Genomic DNA, 17,076 nt, shown 5'->3' on the forward strand with positions numbered 1-17,076 from the left:
TTTTTTTTTTTTTGAGACAGTCTTACTATGTAGCCAGTCTGGAACTTCCGATCCTCCTGCTTCAGCCTCCCGAGTGCTAGCATCAAAAGCGTGCATCACCATGTCTGGCTCTGGGAGCTGACTTCTCACAGCAGCCCTCCTCCCCGACCTCCCTCCTGCTGGACTTCACTACTTCCTTTGATGGAGTAAAGCCAGGGGACGTGCCCACTGCATGCTCAGTCCATGTCCATGTTCAAAGACTCACCATGAGGTCTGAGTCCGGTGACTTTCCTCTAGGGTCAAGGTGGTCCCTAGCATCTGCCACTTGCCTTTGTACTGTGCCTCTGCCTGCTTAGGGTGGTGGGCTGCCCTGAGCAGAGAGTGGCCTTGGCCTTTGGGTCTGAGCAGCCAGACTTCTCAAGTTGTGATCTACTGAGAACACTGACATTGACCACGATCCTTTTCTACTTGTTTTCCTTCAAAACCCCTAGTGTAGAACTCCTTAGTAACACAGCTGAGATGCTGCTGGACGGATAATTCACCTTCCGGTATCCGCTTCTCAAGTTCAAACTCATGAGATAATAGGCCTGTGCTCCTATTATGGGTGCTGAAGATGCATCAAGGCCAGGAGTGACCGTCCCCTTGTGTCCAGGATAGGAGAGGTGGCCAAGCCTAAGAGGATGTGCTGGACAAGAGGCAAACCTCAGTCCCAGTGTGCACCCTGTCCTGTTCCCTATCGGTGGGTTTCTTAACCTCTCTGAGCTTTAGGGTCTTTGTCTGTCAAACATGGGACTGCCCAGCTCGGCCAAACTGGGCGAGCAGTGGGTGTTTCTTTCTTTGGATTCCACGGGCTCTGGTGCTTTGGCCAAAGTTCATTCTCCTAGCCTTTGTGGAAGGTTTCCTCTTCCCTAAGAGGTTCTACGGCACCCAGCTAGGAGGACTTCAGGGTTGAGCCCAGCCCTGGTGCGTGGTCTCTGCTCAAGGCAGCCAGTGTGTGACTGGCTCACCTTGCAGATACTTCTCGGGGGTGGGCAAGTTGGGTTCAGTTACAGAGCAACCTGAGCTGGTCAGCTGGATGCCATCTGTCCTGCGGTGACGAGCGCCCAGCCGTGCAGGGAGTCCAAACATCTGGCACAATGCCGCCTGCCAGGTTACAGCACCTGGTATGGTACATATTCATGCAATGGTGAGATGCTTCACATCCCAGAAAGGAAATGCAATCAGCTGTGGGATGAGCAGTAGAGGAGCTCTGGGACCATTCGTCTTTCCAGGGTGGGGATGCTGTGAGGTTTTCACTGGGAGAGGCCAAGGAGGCTTTGAGCGCCCCCTGGCCAAACTCCCCTACCATAGCAGTTTGTACACTGAGTCCTGGCTGGAGAGCCAGGGGGCTTTAAACAGGATCTGGAACTTGGGTCCCCAGATACAGCAGACCTACCTTTTACCCCTCCTCACCTCAGCCACCAGGGACTCATTCACTGCCAATGGTCCCATCCCTGCAGCCAAGACAGGAAGCCAGCCTGTGCTCTTGGCTGGAGTAGGCCGGGCTCTGCTGCCTCCCAAGTCAGAAGTCCGTGGGAGCCTGCCAGTTGGACAGGATGTCCACTCAGCCAGGTGCTTAGGGAGGACATCAAGATCCAGAGACAGGGCAAGATTTGCCCAAAGTCATCCTCCGTGAAACAGTGAGAACAAAGGCCAGGCTGCGGGGGCAGGGGTCCTATCCCCACTCTGATCAGAGCCCCTCTCGTTTCCTCTTCTGCCTCCTCAGTCTCTTCTTTAATCTGGGTATCTCGGTATGGTCCCTTCTTTTTTCTCCCTCTCTCTGCCTCTCCTTCCTTGCCTCTCTGTCTTTGTTTCTAGTCCTGATTCCTTTCCTCACTCCCCCCATTTTCCTCGCCCCTGCTCCTTTTCTCCCCTGCTCCTCCCTGCACTCCTCTCAAGCCTAGTGCACACGAACCTGAGGTCAGCACTGGTCAGCGGCAGGGGATCCCTAGACCCAGGCTCCTGTCTCCCAGAGCAGGACTCATGCAGAACCCTAATCTAGAACCCAGTCAGATGTATAAAGGCCTCCTACAGTCATGTGCATAACATTACATCAGGCACTGGTGTGTGTGCACTGGATGTGTGTGTGTTGCATGTTCATGTTGTGTGTGCATGCACGCTCTGTAATGCGTGCATGTGTGCTGCACTTTTTGTGCATTGCCCACGTGTGTTTTGCATAATGCATGAGTGTTTGTCCTCACATGTGTGCATACATGTGTACACATCGTGTGCATTTTGTGTGTACATGTACATTGTGGTGTACATGTATATGTGGACTGTGTGCATATACATGTGTGTATGCATGTGTGGGGTATATGTGTGTGTGTTGAGGGATAAATACGTGTTTGCTTCTGGAGAGGGGCACTGAAGCTTCTGGAAGGTTTTCAAAAAGGTTCATTAGGGCAGGCATGGTGGCACACATCTGTAATTCCAGCAACTCTGGAGACAGAGATCGGGAGGATCAAGATCTCAGGCCAGCCCCAGGCAAAAACTCAAGACCCTACCTGAAAAATAACTAAAGCTGAAGAGGACTGGGAGTGTGGCTAAAGTGCTAGATTGTTTGCCTGGCAAACAGAAGGCCTCAAGTTCAAACCTCAATACTTCCCCCACCCCCAAAAGTTCATGACCTAAAAAATAAGAACCAATTATTTTTCCCAGTGTAAAGCTGGCTGTGTACTGGTTCCAGCTGAGGACGGGCACAAAGTCTCACCCCGGGTGGCCTCTGAGTCCTTCAGACATTTTGACTTCATCCTCAGTCTTCTGGGAAGGAGGGAAGGCTAGTCTGGAAGGGAAGGGACAGAGAGAATGTGACTTTAGCCACCTTAGGACCCCCAGCTCAAAAGTCTGTAGCGAGGAGGCCTGGAGATGGTGTAGCCAAGCATTGCTGGCACTGCTCTGGGGCTGAGAACCCACAGGGCATCAGGACAGTCAGGAGAGCAATAATCAGCTGACCTAAAGATGCGTCCTGCAGCCCCATGAATTGTTTCAGATACTTGCGTGCCACAGGACATTAGTACCTATTGTGACAGCTTTGTGTTGCCCTCTTTTCCTCTTTGCTCATCTTTAAGCATCTCAAGAAGAGCCTTTTCAGACAATTGGCTTAAAGGTCCTAATTTTTTTAAATATTTTTAACAAAGGCATGTTAAACTGGAAAAGAAAGCAGCCTAATGAGATGATGAGAGTGTTTAAAAGATAAACGAGCTGAGCTGTACATGCAGTATGCAGATTGGTAAATATTTATTAGAGAGGAGAACTGAAAGCAGACGCTGCCCGTAGGCAGATGGGTTAGAAAATCCTAGAAATGCTCACAAGCAGGCAAAGAGCAGCTTTGCCTCTTTTCTTCATTTTCCACCTCAAGCAAAGACGTTCAAGTATCACTGGCAAGTGTGTCCTAAGACAAATGCAATGAGGTTGATCAACTCGGGGCGAGGAGCCCCAGGGAAGCCCTGACCGAGGGCAGCCTTGTGGCCAGGTCCAGGGGAAGTCCACAAATAACAGCAAGGAAGCCGTGCAGAGCAGAAGGAAGTCATTTCATGCTGGAGAGGCACAAGGTGACAGAAGTGGCATTGTTACTGCTGTGAGCACCACTCTCTGCACTTTCTGCACATAGTCTGCACTCACGCTCCAACCTGGCTTGGGCAGACCCTGTTCTTGCTGCAGCAATGGGAGGGAGGGTCTGCAGACCCCTTTGCTCTGGGGAGGCTAATTTCCCTGGCCCACGAGGTTCCTCTCACTACTGATACTTCAGCTCAAGGCAAAGTCCACAGGGTGGGGACTATGTCTGTCTTGCATGTGTGTGTCCTCCAGTGCCTGAGAGTAGATGGTCAATAAGAAATAGCCCTGGATGAAGAAACAAGGAGGCCATATCAGAGGTGTGGGAAAGAGCACAAGCTCTGGAGTCTAGGCTGTGTTCCTGGGGATAGTAACTTAACCTAGCTGAACCTAAGATTCTTTGTGTAAGACAGGGATGACCACATCTCCTTCCCAGCTACAGTGTTGTGTCATGACCCAACAAGAAATAGGGTACCTTGACTTAGCCCTAGCTCACAAATGCACTTGAGAAATGCAAATGAATTGATTCAGGGTTGGCCCATAAGAGATCCTACAGGCCATCAGCAAGCTGTAAGACCCAGAAATTCACTCATACAGCTTTTGGGATAATGTGGTGCTAAGAGGCTGCATTTAAGTCCCGATGACAACACTCACCAGCCATTCCAGCTTGGGCAAAGTACAACTCCTCTTAGAGTCACAAACTCCTCAGTAAGCTGTGGAAGTTGCAGCTGTCAGCGCACCTGTGTCCTGGCTGCTGAGAGGACAGGTGCCTGTGCAGCACAGTGTCCAGTGTATAGTAAGCAACGGTAGCTACTGCTGTATTCTGGAGAGCATCCACAACCATGCCAGCGTGTGTCCTCAGCATGCCATGCCATGCTTCCCTTGGTTTTCAGTGGCTGTCTGAACAGCTCCTCCATCCTGCTGTCTTGGACAGGGCTCTTCACCTGCATGACCTTGTTGAAGCCATGCAAAGTCATCGTGAATCGTGCTCATGCCCGAGTGATGAGCACAGAGTGTCCACAGGCGCGATCTGTCTCATCCATAATTTATAACTGACTCAGCCACGGTTGCAGCCACTGCCAGCTTGGGCACATCACTGTGGATAGAAACCATGTCCGGGGCTGATCCTAGCCAACCTGAGAACCTGCCAACAGCTAGAGGAGAGCAGAGGGCAGGGAGGTGCCCCTTGTGAGGCCATGTGAAATGGAGCCAGATGACCATTCACCAGCCAATTAGAAGCCAAATGGACCCTGCCAGGGTCCTCTGTCACTGTTGTGGGGGAGGAGAGGATGCAGAGGTGGGGCATCCATCACCCAGTAGCCACTCAGCCCAAGAGCCAACCAGGCCCATGGAAGTGAGGGGCCTGGAGGTGACAGAATGAAGTAGGGTTATTGTGGTCAGGGCCCCAGGCCCAGGAGGCCCTCTGCCCACCTTGGTCTGCTCCCTGACCTCAGTCCAAGATCACCCCAAACTTCGGAAGTGCAGGAGTTCTGTCTGGAGACAACCTGTCACCAAAACATTCCAGGCTGTCCACTGACCTGCCGGGCCATCTCTGAGGCACACCTACTCCAAGCAGAGGTAACAGGAGGCTCCAAACAGACAGCTGAGTGAGCTTGGAACTTCTCAACCTTTGTGCCTTTGGATGATCCATTTTGCCCTCCAGTCCGGGTCCCCCCCTCCCACATTGCATACAGTGGCTACTACACAGACATCACCCCTTGGGTGAGCTCTTTGGACAGCAGAGGGGCAGGGCAAGCAGCAGTGTCAAGAGCTGGAAGTCACAGACAGTGAGCAGAGGAGGGGCAAAGAGGAAACAGACCCACAGTGCATTCAGGGATCAAGCTGAACAGGGCCTTCTCCTTGGGTTCAGACATTGAAAAGATACCATCAAACAGGTCTAGGGGATATTTTTTTTTCATGTCTTGGACAAGTATTCCCAAAGCCGTTCCTCAGCTCTTCCTAAAGTGTTCATGGCCCAGTAGTTTGGGACCTAGACAGAGCAGTTTCTGTCAGAGCTGAAAAGCCAGGGAGAGAACATGGAGTCTCTCCTGGGGTCTCCCCAGGGTGGAGATAAAGTGACAGAAAGCCTCTGGTTGGAAGAGATGCTTCCAGGACAGAAACCCCTGGCAGCCTCATCAGTGTGTGGTGGGAGCCAGGCTCAGTTCATTTCTGGCTCATTTCTGACTGGCAATACTGCACTTGTCACAGTTCAGTGGCAAGTTCTACTTGGGTACTTTTACAACATCCAAAACACCTTCCTATCCTGTGTCATCGATCCCCACCACAATCCCCAGGCGTGTCATCAGCCCCATTTTATTGCTAAGGAAACCAAGGTTCCAAGGGGTTTGAATGATTGTCCCAGATCACACAGTGCTAGGAAGGAGGGACCGGCAGTGGCCTGACATTAAGCCCAGCACCCTTGCCTCTTTCCAGTACAGCATGACCAGTTCATGCTGTGACTTTGAGGTCTCGGAGTGGTCGCCCACTAGCTGGGAGGGTGGTAGGAGGCAGTTTGTGTGTACCTCCTGTAAGTCCTTGCAGGTGGGGAGATACGAACTTTGTAAATATAAAGGCACCAGCTTCCTCTCCTGCCCTCAGCCCTCAGCCCAAAATAGGGTTCCCTTAAGAGCTGGGCCCAAAATGTAGCAAGTTGCGAGGTCATCCTGGCAAGTTGTCTCTCAAAAGCTCACTCACTCGTGTAGCAGCTGGGGATCAGTAGCCACACTCCTGGGCCTGTAGGGGGAACGCAGTGTGCTGGGCGACAGCCCCTTATGTTCGTGACCCGATGGAGACACTGGCGGGGAAGCCAGAGGAGGGAGGCCACCCCTGCCTGGGGAGTCAGGAACATCATCTTGCTGGGAAGGGGATGGGGTTCAACCTGGTGGGCAAGGAAGGGGAGCCCTACGAGAGTTTCCTGGTCAATCTGGGAAGTATCAAGCTCAGTGAGTACAGAGGAGCTCTGTGTAAGGTGTCAGACTCAGCCCTGGATTTGTACACTTTGATATTGTACCACCTGCCCTCTGATCTCGCACCTCCATTTTGGCTGGAGACCTCCCTCCAACCCCTTAGAACTAGAGGCAGACAGGCAGGAAGTGGGGCTGACAGATGGAGAAAGTCAGGCTGGGATCCCCAAACACTCAGGATTCCCACAGGTTGGTCAGTCCACCTGGAGGGAGCCTCAGTGTGGTTCAGCAGCCACCTCCTTCCAGGGTCACCAGGTAGGGTTGTTCAGATTTCACACTGCACAAAAGAGCCTCTCTCAGGGGTCAGGGGCACCATTTACCTGGAAGGCATATTTGCCTTTATTCATCCTTGTTTACTCCAAGGATGGCTCCACGTGACAGATGGAAGGGTGCCCACTGGAGTGGCCGTCCTGTCCCCTGCCGTCCTGTCCTCTGCCCGCCCCCCTCAGGGCTCACACATCTCCCCTCTCTCTGCAGTTCTTCATGTTCATCCTGATCATCTTCCTGGCAGAGCTCTCAGCAGCCATCCTGGCCTTCATCTTCAGGGAAAATGTACGTACAGGCCTGGCTCTGCCACCACCTGGCACCCGTGTAGCATTGCTGGCACTCGGGCTGCCCCTGCCCCCCTCAAATGGTCTCACAGAGCTGGCTGCCTCTCAGCCAGTGCTGCCAGACTGAGTGTGACCCACCTGCCCAGCAAGGCCCCCGCAACCCAGAGAACTTTCTGCATAGAAGTTTCTAGAAGGCCACAGTCAGGAGGCCCCGAGGGTCTCTGGGGCAAACCCATGCCTGATCCTGGAGTCTTCGCATGTGCACACCCTGGTTGTAGAGGGCCTGGTGACAGGTGTCTGTCACACAATCAGGTGGTCAGGAGGCTGGCCTGGCATGAGTGTGTATAGAAGCCTGTTGGGGCAGAGACCTCTCATGCCAGGCCCTGGCTGGTACCCTTTCTGGGCAGCTTGCCCCACGGGACACTTATTCCAGAAGCTCCAACAGCCGAGGCATTGGCTTTGTCCCTTAAGTTGACAAGAGCAGGGTGCCACACAGCTAAAGGGGGCCTGGACGCCAAGCAGGAGCAGGAGGAGAGGTAGGGAAGAGGCACTGAGGGAGGTGGTGGCAGCCTATTTGGGGCTCAGGGGTCTGTGCTGGGCACCTGCAGGCCCCATCCTTTCACTGCAGTGGGAGGGGGCGTTAGACCTGGGGGAAAGAGTGACAGTGAAGGACTAAAGGCTCCACAGTGTCCCATGCACTCCTTCTTCAGGACTGGCCCAGGGCATCTGTTGGTTCTGAAGGAGTGGGCAAGGGGCACCTCGCCATAACCCACAAATCCTTCCTCAGAGAAGAGCTGCAGGGCCCAGTGAGGCTGCCACCATGCTCTGGCCAAGGGTTAGCCAAGGCAAGCCTGTACAGATGTCCTTGTCACATCGTCACATCAGAGCCAATGTTGACAATGGGGGGAGCACAGGCCTTGGGGAGGTAGAAGGACCTGCCCAAGTCAGCCACTCAGGAGGATCGGGAGGCCAGGCCCAGGGACGGGAATGGGAGACCCTGGCTCCCTCTCCCTCCCACAGAGAGTGGGAGGCGATGGCGGGAGGTGATGGCTGGCGGCGAGGGCTGGAGGGTCCGCACCCAGCCTCGGGCTTCAGCTTCCTCTCCTCCGCCCCCAGCTCACCCGTGAGTTCTTCACTAAGGAGCTCACCAAGCACTACCAGGGCAATAATGACACGGACGTTTTCTCTGCCACCTGGAACTCTGTCATGATCACAGTGAGTGTCCCCACCTATGTAGTGGACATTCAGAGCCAGGACGCCCTGGGCAGTAAACCCCTGACCTCCAGAGCCCTCCCCACCCCTTCCAGACATCAATAATCAATCGAAACTCTCCCACCAAGCCCAGAGCTGGCCTCCCATGGCTAGTAGATCACCGTCCAAACAGCAGGAAACCTATTTGCTGTTCCTAACTTGGGTCCCCAAGTTGACATCATAGCAACCGTCTGTCCAGTGCTTCCCAGCTGCCCGGTGAGGTAGGAATGTTTATCCCACCCACCTCCTCCTACAGGACACTGAAGCTCAGATAGGCAAGTCACCTTCCTGCAGTCACACAGAAGGGAGGAGAGCAGGCCACATGGATCTCCTGACCCACTCCTCTGGCCTGGCCCCAACTCCTCCTCTCTGCTTCCCCCCTAGTTTGGCTGCTGTGGAGTCAATGGACCTGAGGACTTCAAGCTTGCATCGGTCTTTCGACTGCTGACTCAGGACAGTGAGGAGGTGCCAGAGGCCTGCTGCCGGAGGGAACCCCAGGCTCGGGATGGGGTGCTGCTGAGCAGGGAAGACTGCCTGCGGGGGAAGAGCCTATTCATAAACAAACAGGTGCCAAGGCTCCCTGGGCAGGGGGGCCAGTCCACCTGGAGGTGAAGGTGGAACTGGGGGGAGGCTCAGAAGCTCATGGAGGGCTTGGTTGTGTAGTGGGGGCTCCTGTCCCGAACAGGGGCTGATGGAGAGTCTACCTGAGCCCCTGAGATCCAAACAAAGAGGGGAGGATCAGAGTGGCAGATGGACTTGGTCCAGTCTGGAGTAGACATTGGGACTGGGGTTCAGGTGTGAGTAGGAGTTTTCCAGTGTTTTTTTTTTTTTTTTGAGCCTCTGATAATGCAGATCAGGGAGATGAGGGGGAAGAAGCAGTGGGGGGCTTACAGTGGGGGAGGCTCCCTTAGCCATGCACTCTACTTGAGAGGAAGCTCACATTTGCCAGGTGGCACCCCCTGGTCCTGACGGATCAAGGTCTCCCTGACCTGCCCCTCCAAGGTTAGGGAAGCTTCTAGACTTCTCTTTGCAACCTAATGATTTTATCTCAGCCTTCCAGCATGTACCACCTCAAGAGAAACAAGGACCCCAACTCTGTCCCCCCTCCCAGAGACACACAGCACCCTTGACCATGGTCCCCTGCCTTCCTGCTAGCCAGAGACCTCTCCCCTCCGGTGTGTGGTGAGATCTGGCAGGGCAGTTGGGGGAGGGAAGGAGAGGAGGAGCAAGCTAACTCAGGCCTCACAGAGGTGTTCCTGGGAGTGTTCCAGATACCATGGGGCACAGGAGATGGCACTGCTCCTAAACGTTAGTCTAGGGACAGAGAGCACATGGTGAACCAGGGCAATCAAAAGAACCATGATCGTCTCTAGTGGTTATGGTGACCAGGGACTGGGCTGTGCCTGGGGCGGAGTTCAGGGTGGGCTTCTCAGAGCCCAGGAAGAGGTAGCTACTGCGGTGGGGCCTGGCCCCTGTGACCTGGTGAGGCCCTTTGCAGCCTCAGTCTGGCTCCAGGAACTCAGCACTTCTGTCCCCTGCACCTGCCAGGGGCAGACCAAAGGACTCAGGAGGCCACAGAGCACTTTCCCTCTGTCCACACAGCCCTGCTGTCCTACATGGGAGCAAAGAGAATACAAAGCACAAAGGCCCTGGTGTCCTGCTGTGACAGTGAGGGCCACCCCAGGAGTCAAGTGCACAGAGAGTTGTGGGAGGTAGCTGCAGGATGGGGGTACTCAATGACAGGCAGGCCTGGGCTGTTCCCTACTCTGACCCATTCACCGAAGACCCCACACATACAGTCACCAAGACTCCTGACTGTCCCCCACACTCCATCCCCTTCTCGGGAAGGAGAATGTTTGTCAGAGCCCAGGACCACCAGGCAGAGGTTCTGTCTGTCCCCCAGCCTCCATTGCAGTGGGCTGTGGAACCCTGTTCTAGCCAAACAGAAGTGAGCAGAGGTGATAGGGGCAGCTGAGTCTCATCCTTAAGAGAACATGCTGTGCCTGCTCCTCCTGTGTTTCCCGGGCTGGAACTCAGCTGTGGCATAGTGACGAGACATCTGGCACCTTGCAGAGGACAGTGAGCCCCTAGGATGGCGGAGCATCTAGAAAGAAAGAGGCCAGGTCACTGATGCCCCGTGAAGCAGAGAGCCACTGCAGTTCAGGATTTGATGTGACAGGCAAAGGCATTTCTAACTTGAAGGGGATGCTATTTTCTGGTCCCATACCCTGACTGCCACCCTTTTAATGTCACTAGCAAACTTCAGGGAGGCTCTTCAGGGCCCTGGTCCTTCAGGCTTCATCAGACATGCTTCCCGTTTCTAGAGCCTTCCCCAGGAGGATGCCTCCTGCCATCTCAGCAGAGGCCTCCCACAGCCAAAGCTGGTTCTTTGCCACCATGGCTGTTCCTCCTGGGGCTCAATGAGATGGGCTCCTGGGCTGGCTTCCTTGACACTCCTGTCCCCGCTGAGCCTTTCCCTGTTAAAAGCCTCCTCCCAGGACTATCTCTGCCTGAGCTCCCTTCTCTGAAGCCCAGGATGCATTTGCAATTTAGCCACAGGCCAAGGCGAGGCAGCTGGAAGAGCTGGGTTCTCATGGGTCTGGGGAGGACGTGACCATGTCAGATACTCTCTGCATGGGGGTTAGAGGCGGCCCTGGGTGGACACTGGCCCCAAGGAGAAAGGATGCTGGGCTGGACCAGGGTGATGGCAGTGAGAGAGCATAATGTGCCAGAGGCGGGAGCTACAGACGGGGATAGGTCACTGTGGGAAAAGGGATGCAAAGTAGGGTCTAGGTTGGGGACATCTCGAGTCAGGTTGGGACATGTGGAATGTGAGATGCCTTTGGACATCCTAGTCAGGACTCCGAGTAGGAAGTGGGGTGTATGGGCTGAAGCCTAGGAGGTCCCTGAGGTCTTTTCCTATAGAGTTTCTATAGGAAGGTAGTCATTGTGGTAGCCACTAGGTCTAACTGCCCTTGTCACATTGGCCTGGGGGTGCCCGTGGGGGAGCAGGGGTAGAGGTGTTCCCTCCCTGCAGAGAGAGAGCACAGGAGCTGGTGACAGCAGCATGGCTAGGTGAGCACTTGGGTGGCAGCTGGGGAAAGATGGTCCCCTCCTGCAGCTCCCTAGCTTCTCCTCCTCTTGAGGTGGCAGTTGGGGCTGGGGTGTAGACAGCTCTGGATCTGTGCCAGGGGCCTGGACCACCTGAGGCAGAACAAGCCTTCCCAGTGCCTTGGAGCAAGGCCCGCACCTGCCTTCTCCTGGCCTTTTCCCACAGGTGAAGTGCAGGGAAGCCGTTCTCCAGGGGGCTGTGCTAAGGACCAAGTGACAATGCAGATACCCTTTCACACCTGGGGTGTGCTGGGAGCATAGGGCAGCAGTGTTGGTTGCCTGTGGTTGGCCCCAGTGGGCAGGCGGCACACTGGGGATACAAGAGATCAGGAGCATCCCTTCCTAGGACCTGATCCCACGTCCCTCCCTTCCCACCATAGGCAGGTATCATGGCACTGCTCTCAGGTCAGGCGCTGCTGTCTCCTTGCCTGGGAGACAGCCTCCCCAGTTCCACTTCTGGCCAATGAGGCCAGGCTGGGGTGGTGGACAACACGGGGGTACGAACATCCAAATTCTGGGTGCCAACAGAGTAGTCACCCAACAAGGAAGGGGCAGGACCTTCCTCCCTACTCCAACACCAGGGACTTGGTCCCCTGTAGGTCCTCTGGCTGGGACCTAAGAATATGCAGGTTCTTATGAAAGAAAATTCTCACCTTTTAAAAATAGATCTCATTCAGGGCTGAGGGTATGGCTCAGTGGCAGAACACCTGCCTGGTGAGCACGAGGCCCTGAATTCAAACCCAACTACCACCAAATATATGTGTGTGTATGTATGTACAGTGCTACAGGTAGCAGTCATGGACTGACAGAACCTGTGCCCCTTCCCCCGAGTCCCCAGGAGGCTCGGGAAAGCAGCATAGCCGAAGAGCTAAGTCTTCATGGAGGACCCTGGGGCTGGTCCTAGAGGGCTGTTTGATCAGAGGGGTGAGCTGGGTTTAAAGGCTGAGATGTCTCCTTAGATCAGAGGCTGAAACTCAGAAACCCTTCAGCAGCCAGGTCATGAGGAAGGAAATGGGTCACACTGAGGGGTACTGTGGCTCCCCCGGGGAGCACCTGTCCCATCCCAGGGGAGCGCTGCTGGTGGTTCTGACGTGGAAAGCCCAGCTGACCTGGCTCACCACACTGTCCCTCCTAATTTCTCAAGAGCACCAGGGAGTCAGGCTATTTATGGGGAAACTCCCAATATTCCAGTCGCCGTAGGAGACACTTTAAATCTGTGGCTGCTTTGGCCCTAGCTGGTGGTTTTTGACGTAGTTAGGAGGGGCTTTGGTGTAACACCACCAACTCACCGTGTTTGCAGGTCTTGTGCCTCTTCCTCACCATTCTATCTTCACAGCAGTGTGACGGGGTCAGCCTGCTGTCCCTGAGCCCTGGGGCTCCATGCCACAGACCCCAGTGCTGACACCAGACCCCTGGCCCCAGACTATCCTTCAGGGCTATGTCTTCATCTGTGAACTTTCTCTCCCAGGGGTGTTACACGGTGATCCTCAGTGCCTTCGAAAGCTATGTCTACCTGGCTGGAGCCCTCGCCATAGGGGTGCTGGCTGTCGAGGTGAGTGAGGTCCCACGTCTGCTGCAAGAAGGAAGTATAACAGAGCCTGGGCAGACCTGTGGCCTGTACCCCACAGCCTGCCTCCCCAATTCATTGCCTTAGTCCCCTAGCAAGCACTGTCAGTGTCCAGCTGCACCTACCTGCTGCCTGAGTCAACCTTGGACCCTGGAAATGACACACCTGAGCCAGTCTCCTGGCAGTAAGGCTAGGCAGACCCTGAGTCACCCTCACTCCACCCCAGCTCCAAAGCCCAGGGTGCACGTCAGTGGATCAGTGGGCTGTTTTGAAGGTGCTTCTAGATCAGGCCCCTTCCCTGGGGGATGTTAACCTCACAATGGTCCTCTGTGCCCAAGGGCCTCAGTGCTCCCTCAAAAGGAGACCCTCTGCAGAGCTTGGAGCTACCACTAGATGGCGCTTCAGCAGAAAGAAGGTGGAGTCCCATCCGTTGCCTTCCCTCTCAGGGGTGTTAAACAGGCTCCTCCAGGAAGCTGGGCATGCTGCTCACTCCTTCCCTGGGTCCATCTCCAGGAGTGAGTACTTGGGCCCGGCTAGTCCTGGGTTTGCAGGACAATGAAGTCAAGCAGCCTGATCCTCTCCCTCCCCCTCCTGCCTTGTAGGGTCCCCTTCAGGAGCATCCTGGGCACCTGGCATCACACACACCACCTTGCTCAGGTTTCTTCCCAGAGCAGTTTTGTAAAGGTTGCAAGGGGGTGGCAGTTGGAAGCACTGTTCATTCCTGCCACAAGCATATACTGAGTCCCTACTGTATGCTAAGACTGCTGTAGGTGAACAGGGTCTTTTTGTGGGAGATGAAACAGACATCTGCCCTGGGACCTGGGGAGACCTCAGAAATGCACCCTGTGCAGCGGCACACGTTGACTCCCAGCTCTGCCTCTCTGCAGGTTGCCTGAGCCAATTTTCTCGCCCACTCCTAGGCAGGTGCTGTAGGGATCACAGGGGACAGAGCAGCATACCTGCTGTGTGGCAGGGATTCAGGGCAGTGAACCGATGCACTGCCCAGCCGACGAGCCCCCTCGTGAAGTGACTCCTGCTGAAGGTGGGGCCCTAGCCAGCGCCCGCACACACACCTGCTGAGCCTCCTGGCAATTTAACCTTGAGCCTGGGGCTTATTTCCTGTGCTACTTGCAAGAAGAGCTATGGCCATGGGGACATCAGCAAATCTGGTCAGAGGAGAGTCCCTTAGTCAGGGGACTGTATGCATGACCATGGGAGGATTGTAGCTGCTCTGCCTGGGAACTCTACTAAGCGCCTCTAGGCGGCGGGCCTCTTATGTTCTTAGGTAACTGTCTTACACTCAAACGTCGCCTCCTTCCTGTAGGCTGGAAGCAGAGTGCTTAGGTTAGGAGCAGGGGCTCTGGGGTCAGTATGCCTGGACTCAAACCCCGCTTCCCTTTGCACCTGCGTGACCTTAGTCAGGTTATTCCACCGGTCTGTGCCTCACTTCCTGATCCATGGAACAGTTTCTGAGAACGTGCTTAGAAGTGAGCCTGGCACGTGGGAATCTCTTGGTACACACTCAGGCCAAGAGCAGGCTAGCAATTTGGCCAGTCACCATGGTAAATGGGAGTTCTGGATTTGAACCCATGATTCAGTTTCCCCCTTCCAAGAGGGGCTTGCCCAGGGGAATGTCAGGAATCCCTGCAGGAGGATTGTCCCCTGAGGAAGATGGCCCTTACCCTGGAGTGGGTGGGCAACCTTGGGGGCGCAGACTCAGCCTAACCAGTCAACTGCTGCTCTCTCTACAGCTTTTTGTCATGGTCTTCGCCATGTGCGTCTTCCGGGGGATCCAGTAGGTGTGGCCTGCACCTTGCCCCGCCCACCACCGCCCAGTACCCAGCGCCCCCTCTCCCCTATCTTCTCAGCCCCAGGGGAGGAGCAGGCCATCATGGATGGCCAGAAGGCCAGGGGCATATAGCTATTTTTTTAGTAAGACAAAGTGAAGACAGAAACGTGGACTGAGATGCCCATGCCTGCACTCCAGGAGGCCCAGGATACAGTCTGCTCTGGCGACCAAAGGACACCAGTCCTAGGGCCCCTTGGTCCAACGTGACTCAGATGTCCCCAGGCCTGGGTCCCTGGGGCCAAGGCAGGGAGGATGTAGCCTCAGGGAGGCAGAAGTGAGTGCGTCTTGGAGAAGCTGCCCAAGCCCCAGGAGCCCTGAGGAGGCAGTTTTGCCAGATCCTTAATGACACAGAGCCTACGGCCCAATCTCTGATCTTCCAGGATGGAGTCGTCCCCGCTTCCAGCTGGGGCCAAGAGTGGCTGCATGTGGGCCCTGGATCCAGGAGTGGCTCCACTGGCAGAGCCCTTGCTTTTCCCATCTGTTGCCCAGAGAGGGACAGTGGCCTGCCCATCATCACACAGCACGTGCATGACAGACAGCTCTGACAAGAACCTGGGTCATCTCCAGCTGCTGTCACTCCATCCGGGATTCTTATCACTTCTGCTGCTCACACACCCCACCCCTCCGCATCCTGGCACCCCAGAAAACAGGGCAAGCTGGCCAGGAACTGCCCTTTTCCAGCTCTAAAGCTGAGAAAATTCTGTACTATGTCCACCCCATATCTCTGTCCAAGCCCCCTCCCATGAACATGTATCACATCCCCTGATCCTCTCTGCCCACCTCTCCACACAGGCCATCCCCATCCCGTTCTACCCAAACTCCTGGTGTTCAGGGTGAAAGCAGCCCCCAAGATCATCTGGCTCCCCCTCCCCCTCCCCCAAAACTGAGGCTTGGATGTGTTGTGCAAGACCCCTGCCCCCTCTTCTTGCATCCCTCCAGGGACTGAGAGCTCACTACCTCCCGAGGCAGCCTTCTGCCTCTGGATGCTCTGACTTTAGCATCAGCTCCAGGACAGAAGAGGGTCTGCTTCTCTGTGGTTCCGTCCATGCCTCCCACTCACTTCCACTCCTCCCTGGAGTTTAAGGTCACATCTTGACTCCCTGGGGCCCTCTTGTCTCTAGCCTGATGAACCCCACGGCATCTCAGCCACTTCTGCTGTGACACCGTTTCCTGTCCTTTCGCTGTCCATGTGACATTGTAGCATTCCCTCCAGGCTCAGGCAGAGATTTTAGAAACACAGGTTTACACCAGGCTTCAGACTAACCAGGATGGCAACTGGCTTGTGAGCTGCCTTGACCATGACCAATCAGGAGTAGCCACTAGAGCCGTGCTAAGGATCCCAGAATTGGTCTGGATCAGGGGATCTCTTTAGTGCTGTCTGTCAAAACATAGAGTTTGATTAGCGACATCTGCCATGGGCACAGGGATGACAGAACAATATGATGCCCGCTCTCCTTTCTCTACTGTCCCTCTTCAGGTCCTAGGAAAAGCCTATTCTGTCTCATAAGCCACTGGCAACCTGGGCCAGTTCCAGCCTCCCTTCCTTCCTGCCTGGCACTCCTGCCTTTGTCCCCTGCCCCTTCTGAGACGCAGCCAGCTGTGCCTGCTCACTAGGGTCATGCTGACCCTCCTCCCATGTGCTCCCTCTCCTCTTCCTGCTGTCCCCACCAGTCCTGGACTTTCTCCAGGGCCTCTGACCTCCATCCACCCATCCTGTCCCTGTGACAGCTTGCTCTGGCATTCCCACAAACGACCCCATGATCTTGCTGGAGGCTGAGGTCCCAGGACCAAGGGACTTGCGGTTGGTTCCCAGTCCAACTTGAGAAGACCTGGGTGGCTCCGTTTGCTGGAGGAGGAGGAATGGGTAGTGGTGTCCCTTTTACTTCTCCCTCCGGGACCCAACAACCACACCTGAGACCTCCTCTGACCCTTCCCAGGGCAGCCTTTTGTGCTGAGACTCACCACCCCTCCTGCCTGACCCTGTCTATCCCTGTGCATGTGCCACACAGGACTCCCTAAACCAGCCAGGCCCGGCGCCCCCTCCCCAGGAGCCCCGCCTCCCTTGCCCAGGGTCATCTGTTTGAAAGTCTATTTTGCAATCTGTAAATGTTCCTTGCCGTAGAACAGAGCTAATTTATCACTTTTCTCTCCTGTGAGTCCCTTTTTATATATCGAGAAGTTTTTGTAATATAAAACACGACGCCCACACGATGG

General features: G+C 55.1%; 1 protein-coding gene across 4 annotated transcripts in view; it reads left to right on the forward strand.

Moving 5' to 3' along the window:
- Tspan18 (tetraspanin 18) overlaps window positions 1-17,006 on the forward strand; it is a 166,868-nt gene extending 149,862 nt beyond the window's left edge. For 2 of the 4 annotated variants that reach the window (XM_074044659.1, XM_074044661.1), the window contains exons 5-9: window positions 7,011-7,085; window positions 8,201-8,299; window positions 8,720-8,902; window positions 12,915-12,998; window positions 13,934-14,486. In XM_074044659.1, the coding sequence (XP_073900760.1) occupies window positions 7,011-7,085; window positions 8,201-8,299; window positions 8,720-8,902; window positions 12,915-12,998; window positions 13,934-14,002 (510 nt within the window). In that variant the 3' untranslated portion in view covers window positions 14,003-14,486. Of the gene's footprint in view, window positions 1-7,010; window positions 7,086-8,200; window positions 8,300-8,719; window positions 8,903-12,914; window positions 12,999-13,933; window positions 14,490-14,764 lie in introns of those variants that run through there. The other 2 variants (XM_074044662.1, XM_074044660.1) reach the window with 2 other exon arrangements.
- The last annotated feature ends 70 nt before the right edge of the window (window positions 17,007-17,076 follow it).

The sequence above is a fragment of the Castor canadensis genome, chromosome 1, assembly GCF_047511655.1.
Source record: "Castor canadensis chromosome 1, mCasCan1.hap1v2, whole genome shotgun sequence".
In the NCBI taxonomy this organism is placed as follows: domain Eukaryota; kingdom Metazoa; phylum Chordata; class Mammalia; order Rodentia; family Castoridae; genus Castor; species Castor canadensis.